Raw genomic sequence first — 12,171 nt, 5'->3', positions numbered from 1 at the left:
TTCTCCATCTGATTATGGTCTTCTAATTAACTTTGTTTTGGTTTGTTCCTAGTCTCCTGACTTGTTGATAAGCAAAGGATGATGAGATTTTGGTAATATCATATTTGTTGTGGCTTGAGGGAATTAAATGATTTTTGATGTTTTTCCTCCTCTCCTACCTCAGCCAGAATTGATGGTGATCTGAAGAACATTTCTTTTCAAATAAAGCCTATCTCTCTCTTCTCTCTAATTCTTTATAGCTTATAGTACAACTTGTATGTATGTATGACGCAATTTTGTGTATGATATTATGTATGTACATACGATATTGATCATGTACGTACCCGGTCCATATTCAATAGTATAATAATAGAGCAGGAAATATAAAAAAACGAAATATCCACTTTATAAAAACATATAGTGCAACTTAATTTAAATATTTTTCCATATATATATATATAACACGTAAATCCAATGAGGCAATGACCGTTGGGTCTTATAGCTAGCACCGGCCCTTTGCTAAAAAAGAGAGCATCTTGAAACTCTCATCTTCGTAAAAATATAAAGAATACAGGAGACTGTGAAATGAAACAATAGCTAGATAAATGTTAAATTTCTTATTTGAGCAAGGACTTGGAAACAAAAATATCCGAAATTCATAACCAAATAATTAAGATAGAAACTAATAGAAAAATAAGTTTGTTAATCATTTTATAAATATATTGTGATGCTCAAATCCTATATTTTCAGTTTCACAATTGGTCTAATTATATGCATAGTAAAAATGATAAGGACAGACGTAGTAATTATAATATATTATTCTTTTTACGGTAACACTCTACTCGATCTAGAGCCCCGAAATATCATAGACATGCAAGAAACTACCAAAAAAAAAAAAAAAAAGAGTTTAGTACTCTTCCATGGAAAAATGACAGCGATCGACCTTCATTATACTGTCAAACAATTAAAGTAAAAATTAATCACTTTCTGCACTACTTAATAATAATTGATATTATATATAATGTAAGACCTAACGAATAAGTTTGTTTGTAGGGTAAAATTTTCATGAATAATCCTTTTATAAAGTAGAGAAAAGGGACAAACTAGTCAACTTCTCCGGAGCAAGAATCCTGTGGCTCTTTAAAAAAAAGGGGGGTTTATTAGCTCGTCTGCTCGTGACTTGGGAGTAGAAAAGACACGTAACACGAATAAAATAGATCCCATCATAGAGAGAGAAAATAAGCATAAACATAAAAATATGTGTTTGGGACATATACTATGTATATCTATCTATATATATATACACATATATATTAATGTACCTCTATGTTTGGCTCGATTTTAAATCCCATTGGTTTTACTCGTTAATGTTAACCTGCAATATAAAAAATTTACGCCACTGTTCTTTTGTCAAGAATCATGTTTGTCCCCACTTAATTAAGTCAACTATATACTTTTGGACTCTAGGGTATATGTGTTGGTACACAAACACATGCTTATATATCTTGCCCTATTTATTATATATATATATATATATGTATGTATGTATGCAGTCGTTGATCATGATCACTGTACCATTGAAATTATGCCCTGCCATATATCTAGTTGGACCAGCAAAACCCTCATACGTAAGAGAATGTTAGAGGTATAAGGAATGAGTCATATTTGAATTAATTGCATATGATTAGTTAATTAATTTTGCAAACAACAATGCAATAACTTTAAACATATATAATTCAATCAGCTGCTCTCTCTCTCTCTTTCTCTGCTCTCTAGCTGTCTCTCCTGGCCGAATAGATTCGGACATATATTGGTTTACATTATAACTCAAATATTATATGGTATTTATGAGAAACACATCTTTGTAGTACTAAATGAGAGGTGTTCTAGTGCAGAAATCTAATCTTTAAGCAATATTTGATGCAATCATGAAAAGAGGAAAGAAATAAAACGAAGTAAAAAAGTTTTATGGTGGATATCTTTAAATATTTCTGCTCACTTATATTTTGTTCTCCTAATTTGGCAACAAAACAAGGGGTGGAAAAGAAAGAAAAAGCTACTTTGTCTCTCTACGAAAAGAAAGTACATATTTCAGGAATTTTAACAATGAGCCCGTTGAAAAGATTCATAAATCGAATTGGCACATAGAAATCATGATGAATCAGTTATGACCTTTGATGTAGAGGGAGAGACATACATTATATATAATTATTATCGACAAAATTGGAAGTCAATATTCTGCACTCGTGCATGTCGTATTTCTCTCTGCGCATTTATGTATATAATCTGATTATATGACGTATAACCACTTAAAGCTACATTTTCAATCCCATCACGAGCTTCCTGAGAAAATTCAGTGCCGTCCAAGAAATACTAGCTACCTAAAAAAAAGGCCTTCGCACAGGCTTGAACTAACGGGAATATTGCTAAAAATCATTTATATGATCAGAACTAAAAACTGAGAATACATGAGTAATTGAATTGTCTCTTACCATTTGCTATTAATTTGCTAACTTGACATTGCCTATGGAAACTCAAACCGAGTGAGAGACATTATTTTAAAAATTATTTTTCGCAATAATATACTAATCTTAAAAATTAATTAAAGTTATCGGTAGCTCACACAAACGAATTTTATTATAAGAAATATTATTGGATATGGACGCTTTAAAATTAAGTTGTTGCAGATAAAAAAGTTATGTTGATTATCAAATATGAAAAGCAAAAATAAAAATATAAATATAAAAAATGTCGAGTACTTTCCTTGGAAAAAAAAAAGAGCCAGCCAATGCATGCACATATATCGCGTCTTAAGATTAGGACTTTAAAGTATGTAACAGAAAAGGATTCGCAAAAGATGTTAATCATTAATTACCAAAGGTCCAAAGGGGAAAACAAAATTACGCTCAGCGTTTTAAGGTGGAGATTTGTTTGCTAAACAAAGAGAGACAGAGATGGAAAGAAAAGAAAAGTGTTGAAACAAAAGTTAAATTTGAAGAAACTTGAGTTAAACATCAATGCACACAAGAGACTTTGTTTGATAAAGATACACACAAGAGATTGACAAGTGATAAGAGCTATACAAAAGGCAAACAAACTTTATTAATATCAGATCATCAGGAAAAAAAAAAAAAAGGATTCTGATCTGAAACCATGTGGTTGGAGTACTAAATTAACAAAAACAATATCTGTTGTAAAACGAAAATTTGAGGATAATAATAGAAAAATCGCAAACTATAGTATGGGAACAAAAGTTAACATTTGAAGAACTAATAATGGCAAAAATTGCAAACTATACTATAAGGAGACATTTTAGAAATGGGGCTAACTTTGTATATTAGCAGCCTGTGAAAACTATTAAAAAACAGGTTGGTCTGAAAGATTCGGCAACACCCATGACTCCAACTGTAAAGTCAACTCCCAACAGTACCTCTGTTTGCTCATCTCTTTTTTTTTTTTTTAACTTACTTAATGTAATTGCTTTCTTATTAGCATTATTTTTCCATGCATGAAAATACGTGACCCTATTAATGTGGATCTATATCCTTTGAGATAGAGGATGTCTGTCTTTTCCAAAAATTTTATATCCACGGACCATTGTATATATGTATATAACTATATATATATATATATTATCATCATCATTTTCAAGTATTATGTATCATGTATGTTTATATAGATGTTATGGCATGCCAGTGTCATACAAGCATTTGTAAATCTCCCTTGACGCTTTCAAAGTCCAAGAAGAAATAAAAAGAAATAATTCAACAAAGACTCACACTTCATGGGAGTGTCACAACTACTTCCAAATATAAAATTACATTCAAACATCTTGCTACCTATCCTTTTCAAGAAAAAAAAAAAAAAGAACACATTGCTATGCAATACGTAGAAATTCATTTATAGTATATTCCTTGTTATGCCACTAACTTCCTACAAATATTAAATCACTAATCTAATAATTTAGTTAGGTGTACAATCGACATGGTGTAGATAACTATCTACTTATTCCATCAAAAAAAGAAAAAAAGAAAAAAAGATAACTATCTACTTAATTAATTTCTTAAATATCAATTGGGTATAATGCTTTGTAATACGTAAATTATTAAGAAATTCATTATTATTATTATTATTATTATTATTATTATATTTTATTAATGAGCTTGTCGAGCTCGTTAATTTCCTATTTTGTAATAGACCAGTAATGGGTAGGTCCAAATAACGACGTTTCTATGCACTGAATGGAATAATATCAATCTTTTAAGGTGGAAAAAGAAAGAAAAGAAACACACTAACACAGAATGGAATGATATCACGTTTAGGATTATACTAATCTCAAAAGCATATTTTGTCTCGTTTTCAAGCCATTTACATGGTATACGAAGTTGATACGTTACCAGTCATCAATTTTATAAAACATGATTAAAATTGTACGCCGCCTAATCATCTTGTTCTAAACCAGGTTATGTGATTACCTTCAAAAATCGGAGGCGTGTTGTTTCAAGAAAAGAGAAATTCGGAGACACGTTGATTTACATCATAACTCAAATATATAATACAGCGTTTATAAGGAAAATGTTTTGAATTATTAAAATAGGTGTTATGTCAGAAATCTAATCTTTAAGTACCCTTTTCAAGGGGCATTTATGAAACTAATTCTTTTTAAATTAAAACCTCAACAATAAGATTTTTTTAAAGAAAAGAAAAGAAATCAATATATATATATATATTGAAATGAAAAGAAATCAATATTTTTAATATTGTAATTACTTAATAATTATAATAATAAGGGGCCTTGGCTTAAATGGAGGACTTAGGCAGCCTTAATGGCCTCACCCTTGAGCCTGGTATTGCAGACGCGGCCGACTACTACAAAACCACTCAAAGATAGAACGAAAATACTAAAAAGGCAGCTCCTAAGATTCAAGTCCACAAATAACAGAACACCTTCTAAAAAAGCCATATCAGAGTGATGAGATTTTATGATTCAAATTGCTTATGGGATGATACAGTCAACATACACGAGAAAAAAATTAAGATCCTGCAAAAACAAGCAATTGTGTTTATATTAGACCTTTCAATGGTTCTGTGAATTAAAACGGGAAGCCACAGATTACAACATCCAACAGGCATTTTTATTTTCCTCTATTTGGGCGTAACAAAGACCACACTTTCTCGAGCCCGGTCTAGTAGCCTTTCAAATTATGAAAAAAATTGCAACTGTCCATTCCAAGCCTAAGATGCTTCGTGAAGAAGCCGAGTTGTCAACCCAAAAAAGAAAAAGCCACCTCAGTTATCATGATTCCCGAATGAAATGACAATTAGATCCAGATCCTATGACGGAGCTGAGATGCTGACCCGAAAGCCAGTCTTCCCGCGATCGTCTTCAAACTGCCTCAGTATGTAATAGTAGTTGCACTGCCAGCAAAATTACACTCGTCAAAATACAAGGCCATTTCTTTCTGAATCAAGAAGTAAAATAGAACGGAAGAACCATAATAAACAATCAAACACACGTCCGTGCATGCTTGGTCACAAGGCACTCACGCACTAGACCATTCTACATGATCTCCATGAGTCTTGTGCACTTGGCAATAGAAATAAGACAACATAATGCAATGCCGCGTTTTAGTAAACTAGTACACACAATATAACAAAATTCTCCAAAGCCTGATTGTTCTAGATAGTAACAATATCCCCTGAGGTCGATCAAGATGACAGATTAATTCATTTCAACACTTTTTCTGTGTGCTTTCCAAGGTGGGGGCTTTTTGGAAATTCGCAAGAACTACAGCAATATTTCACACAGAAATAACATGGATACAAATTATAACATCTGCTATGAGTTTCTTGTAATACTAGCATAAGTACATTGAATGAACACTATTAATAACGAAACCAACCAAGGTATTAATTTAGTACAGTTTATGGTAGGGAGAATAGCAGATAGACAGCTAACCTCCAGACGGAAGAACTTTGTTGGCACGACAATCCCAGCTCCAACAGAAGTTCGAAATGACTCATAGAACCGCTGGAAAGAAAAGTTCCGAGACTCATTCTCTGTTAATTTTGCTACATTCCCTGAACCTGCAAAAATGTGACCATGTACTCCATGTTCTCTTAACCAGCGAATAGGAAGATCAAAGGAAAGATCTGCAAATGCAGTAACAGCAAGGTCTCCCCCAATAACATCTTTTCCAGTAGAGTCTGAATTCTCGCCATTAGATTTATCGCTATTTTGCCTTCTTGGCTCTGTGGGACCAATGCCTCTTGTCTTAAATCCCCACACTGTTGATGGGCCTCCCACAGTGCAAACTGGAGAGAAATCACCACCCAAGAAGAACCTTTCTGGAAGGGATGAAGGATTGTTCAAGAATCCACTCCCCCATGGGAAAACAACACCACCAGAGATTCCAAAGTTGAGTGCAGCATTATAAAATCCAAAAGGCAAAGCATAGCGAACATCAAATTCCTTTTTGACATTTCAACACAAGAAAGTTACTTAAGCAATAAAGGGCGTAAAGAACAACATATAATGAAGTTTATCAGTATGATGAAGCTAAACCAAAGTGAAAATAATACAGGAGAAATTCTGGGGAATGTTATTTCCGTTCAATAAGAATCACAAGGAATGCCAGCATTTTATATTCGTCCTGCTCCCATATCTGATGAGGGAAAAGGATACTAAGGATGACAAGAAAATCTTTTTGCATAAAAAATAAACAAACTTTTTTACTTATCATGCTCTTTTAAATTAATTGGGATTAAGGCCTGTTGTTGTTGTTGTTGTTGCTCTTTTAAATTACTTCAACTACTACACGAATTACTCAAGAGTATAAGTTCCAAATATGATCTCATAACTCAATTACAAATTTCATTTTTGCCCATGAGAAAGCAAGTAGAAGGAAAGTACTATACCTGGCGTAAAAACCTTAAACACCGAGAATCAGGTGCAAGGCCACCAATTTGACTGGTAAAAACGCAAGCATAACCTTTAGTTGGCCTCACAGGTGAATTCCTTCTGTCAACCTTAAACGTATATTTAAGAGATGATAGTAAGCCATGTCCAAGTTGCCTTCTGATTGTCCTACAGGCCATCTGTGATGGATCTGTTAAGGTACGCCATCCAAGATTGTACACCAAGTCATGGTGCTTGGTCGAAATTACGCCAAGAGATAGACCCAACTGCCGCTCTTTGTAAGAAGAGTACTCTTGCCAATCTTGAGAAAGCAAAAAAGCTCGTGCTACCACAGGAGTTAAGAAACCTTTCAATCTCGGCAGATACACACCTGCACTCACCTCAGAAGTTTGGTTGGGACCATATGCCAAAGAACCATCCCAGAGATCTCCATATCCAAGCCAATTTTTGTACTTAAGTGAACCTTCAAGTGTCCAAGATCTAGCCTACAAAAGCATTATTCAATGTCATGAGCCATATCTAGTATCTACAGTGTATCATTATTGATTCATGCACATCTAATAGATCAGATTGCATAAAGGATGTACACTTAGAAAGTACAACATAAGCACGGGACTATGTAATCTTTGTTTTCCTTGATACATACAACCGAAAAAAAAAAAAAAGAGAAAGAAAACTAATTGTAAAAACATAATTCATATCTTTGCATAAAAAGAAGTCCTCCTATAGGCATAAAACAACCCCGAAAAACGAGCAACACTCCATTTCTCCCTAAAAAAAAAAACTTTAAGAATCTAGACCAAAAGGAGGAAAATCCCTTACATGGAGACGCTTAGTCTCACAAGTAAGTTGCGATAGTAAATGCAAAGCAAACGTTATACCCCTCCACCAATAAAGATATGTAATACATGTATATAACCACATTTCAGCATATCCATATTTAGCCAAAAAAAAATTCCTCCTTTGCACGCTTATTATTTCATTTACGACTATATTCTAAACAACATTCTGAAATTCTATAATGAACTAAACTAACGATAAACAAATACAAAATATGGACATCAACAAAAACAAAATTGTATAATATGAACTAATTCTCCCAATTTGCTATCAACCAAACAGAGCAACACTACTATTGATTCCACGCAGAAAAACAACAACAAATCCAAATAACCACAAAACATCTACACAGTCGTACCGCAGGCTTAGTGTAGGCGCCGCATTCGCCGGAGAGAGGGCTTTTGGTCTCCACAACCTCGACGATGACATTGGCGGTTCCAGGCAACTCGGGAGGTCCTGAGTCGAGCGTGATCCGAACCGAGTCAAAAATCTCGAGCCCCTGGAGCTTCACATTGGCGCTCCCAGCCGCCTCAAGAAGCTCCTGCATGGTCCCGGCCTTCCTGATGGCCTCAATCTCGGCCTCGATCACGTACTCCTTCGTCTTCGCGTTTCCCCTGATGATCACGTCGTGGACCCTCAGAGGAACCTTCTCGGTGGACATTCGGCGGATCAGGTTTTCGAGCCTGGACCTCTCCGCACGCAATTGCGCCTCCTTCGACGGAGGCCTGTGTTTCCGCGGCGGCTCTTCCTCTGCATCTTCATCGGCGTCTTTGTCTTCGTCGTCGCCGTCGTCCTCCGCTTCGTACTCGCCGTCGTCGTCGTCCTCGACGTCGGAGGGAGATGGATGGTGGTGTTCCTGGTCGTTGTTAGGGTTTAGGATATTAAGGTCCTGTTTGGCTTCGTCCGAGTTCGCCATGGAAAGGGACGGAGAGGAGTGGCGGGGAAATGGAGGAACGGCGGTGGTTGGGGATTTCTTCGATGGGACTTAAGACTACGGCGCAGAACGATAAGAATCGTCTATGATTCTGATTTGTTGTTTCTTCCCGAAAAAACGACATGTTCTTGGTAAACGACATTACAGAAAAAACGACGCCTTAGCGAAACGACAAGATAATAGCCGACAACGTCACAACGGAATACCACGGGGGAAAATAGAAACAATTTACTTCATAAACTCTTATGTTAAGAGTGCGTTTGAAATTCATTTTAAAATGATTTTATTTTTTGTATAAAAATAGAAATAAAAATATTTTTAATTTTAAATAGAAATTATTTTTGAAAATACGTCTGATAGTTTTATCAAAAGATTATTTTTAGTATAAAAAAATCTATTAATATCTCTATATATCTCTCTCTCTGTGATCGAGAGAGGAGAAAACATAAACAAAAAATAAAAATGACTAAAAGTCATTTTTCCTTTTTCTCTCATTTTACACTAAATTAAAAAATCATTTTCATTTCCGTTTTTTATCTTTAATTGTGTCAAACGTCGTTTCTCTCCCATTTTTATTTTTTCTTTCTCAAAAAACGTGAAAAATAAAAACAAAACCAACTCCAAACATGACCTAAATATCGACAGTTCGACACGACTTAAGAGAGAGAAAATGACAACATATCATGGAGATGACACCACCGAAGAAATTACAAAATATTCTTGATAAAAAGAGAGGATAACTTGCTCTTCTCTCTTTTTCTGTCTCATGAGATGGTTAGGGTTTCGAGTTTGGGTTCTCTTCTTAGGACTGAAGTCTGACACCACCATTGATTAGTTGCAATATTCTTAGCATTTGAGACGGTGGCTGAGGTCATGCAGGTGTGATTAGTGGTTGATGGGCGCGGTCCATTGGCGATGGAGGCATAGATCTAGTGAGTAGGAATCTGATATCGTCATTGCTTTGGAGTCTTGGCCCCTTCATCTATATGGTTCAGAGGAGAGTTGTCTAGTGTCTTAGGGCTACTGACATTGGAAATGGAGGCTTGACGGCTTTTGTTGGTACAAGGAGCAAGAGGTTGTTGGTGGATATATGGTGTAAGGACATCATTTGGGTTGTTTTTGTGTTCAGCTTCATCATCGGTGGCCGTTGCGCTTTCGTTGGGATGACTCTGCTCATATTTGTTTTCTTTGACTTCCTATAATGGTTGTGGCTTGTCGCTGACATCTATTCCTTTATGGCTAAGGTTGTTCATAAGTTTCATAGTGTTTTGTTAATTTTAAATAAAGCGTTGTTTTTGCCTAGTTTATATATTGTAATAACGGAGGTGGTTTCCCCACATTTCGATTTTATTTATGTGTCCTACTTGTCTGAATTAGTTATTGACAGCGTGTGTGTTTGTTTGCACCTAGAGTTGTTTGTAGGTCGTGTCGCTTGTATCCCCAGTATTAGGGGTTTGGTCTTGACTGGTTTTATCAATCGACTGTAATGGTTTTTGTTAATGAGCTTTGGTCGTGCTCGATTTTGTTTGTGCCGAGCGGGTCTTCCCCATTAGATCTTAACATTTATGTTTGCTCTTGTTCTTCATCGGTCTTCACTGGTGGCTTCAATCAATGTCGGGGATCGAATTCTCTTATAAGTTGTGGTGATTTGTGATTTTTGTATAATTTGTTAATTTATTAATGAAATTTTTCATTCTAAAAAAAAGAGAGAGAAGATAACTTATCACATCCAAACTATCATACTTAGTAACAATAATTTTATCAAATTGTGAGAAAGATTATTTACGAATTTTAAAAGAAAAAAATTAAGATGGACTTTACACAAAATTAAGTATTATCTTAATAGATTTTCTACATTTGATAAATGTAATTATCATTACCCTAAGAAACTACAGAAGTAACATTAAATGTATCGATTTTCTTTACCAATTTTTAGAGTACTAATTCAGATATTACGTGAGCCATCATGTCAAAGTAATTCAATTTTTCATTTTATTTGATTCCATTACATCTAAATGATACCCAAGAAAAACAAGTTTTATGAAAAACAAAATTCAAGTAAGCACACTCGTGGTCTTCTAGGTGTGAATATGTAAGAGAAAATTACAGATTCTCCTTTCTTAAATATTTGATTTATTAAAAGTATTATTTTTAAAAAACTCTACCCATTAATTAGTTATAATATAAAAGGTAGAAATATATGGACTAATGTTAAGGGATAGAAATAAAATTGGACTCAATTTTAAGAGGTATTCTTAAAAATTGCCTAATATGTAAACACCCGTGTGCTTTCTTCTTTGAGAAAATTGTTACACTTACTCTTAAAGTGTATGTATTTAGATTTTTTTCTCCCTACTTTTAATTAATCATCTTTTGATAAATATAATTATTTGACTAAAAATAATTGGGCCTATGTTTGTGGGTCAAATATAAAAAAAGATACTATTTAAAGGGTATCTGTCTACATTAAATGGGAAAAAAATGTATTTGTCGCATTTTCTCTTGTCCTTTATATACATTATGCAAGGGTGAAGAAACCCTCTAGTTTGTAGCCCATCGTATAGATAAATCAATTTTACTGTTAAGGATCAAAATTGTTAGGAAATAAAATCCAAATATCAAAATTAAAACTTAGAAATTAAAATATCACTATACTTAAAGTTCAATGATTAACCGTGCTAATAACTTTTTTTTTTTGAAATAAAGAGATATAACCTCAATGACAGTGCTTATTACATGATAAAAATTTTATAAGGGTAAATAAATAAAGTATTAAATATATATTAGCTGAGAATTCACGCATTGCCACGGAAAATACTGCTGTATTATACAAAAAGTTAAACATTTTTATAGTATAAGATTTGTTTATTTATACATATATACATATAGATATATTTATATAATATGCTACTTAAAAATTTCTTACAATGTATTATAACTTTTGTTTGTCTTTTTTCTTTTACTCTTCTTAACTGCAAAATACAAATTAAAAAAATTAATAATAATAATTAAAGAAGATGAAAATCTTTAATTATATGTAGTGTAAATAAAAAAAACATACAACATAGATAAATAAGTTTTGGGGATCAATTACTGAAAATTATTCTCATAAAACTTTTCCCATGATGTTGTTTCTTATCACTTAAGAAATGTAAATATATATTTTTTGTATCTTTTGAAAATGCAAATACAGTATTGTATCATAATGAAGTTGGATATTGTCTCATCTCTACAGGCATCATTGTTCATTGAGGAGGTATATAACATGTTACAAATAGGAATTAAAACAAAGCTCAACAACCATAAACTAACATAAAATATAAGTTTTTTAGCTATGGGCTTAGCAAAAGAGACATTTGGATAAGATCAGTTTTATAGCTATGGGCTTAGCAAAAGAAACATTTGGATAGAATTCTCATATGATCTCATTTCAAAATTGATTATAATCATTATCGCCACATAAAAAAACTAAATAAAACTAAAATATATAAAATAAAGA

The 12,171-nt window shown here is 33.5% G+C and overlaps 1 protein-coding gene across 1 annotated transcript; it reads right to left on the bottom strand.

Moving 5' to 3' along the window:
* Window positions 1-4,958: 4,958 nt before the first annotated feature.
* On the bottom strand, window positions 4,959-8,771 carry LOC21393208 (sorting and assembly machinery component 50 homolog B). Its single transcript, XM_010107123.2, has 4 exons — window positions 8,097-8,771; window positions 6,898-7,383; window positions 5,939-6,451; window positions 4,959-5,397 (listed from the first exon to the last, which is right to left on the bottom strand). The coding sequence occupies exons 1-4, from the start codon at window positions 8,652-8,654 to the stop codon at window positions 5,314-5,316; spliced, it is 1,641 nt and encodes a 546-aa protein (XP_010105425.1). The 5' UTR covers window positions 8,655-8,771; the 3' UTR covers window positions 4,959-5,313.
* Between the last annotated feature and the right edge of the window lie 3,400 nt (window positions 8,772-12,171).

The sequence above is a fragment of the Morus notabilis genome, unplaced genomic scaffold (assembly GCF_000414095.1).
Source record: "Morus notabilis unplaced genomic scaffold, ASM41409v2 Scaffold1198, whole genome shotgun sequence".
NCBI lineage: Eukaryota > Viridiplantae > Streptophyta > Magnoliopsida > Rosales > Moraceae > Morus > Morus notabilis.
This window is presented reverse-complemented; position numbering and strand designations above follow the sequence as displayed.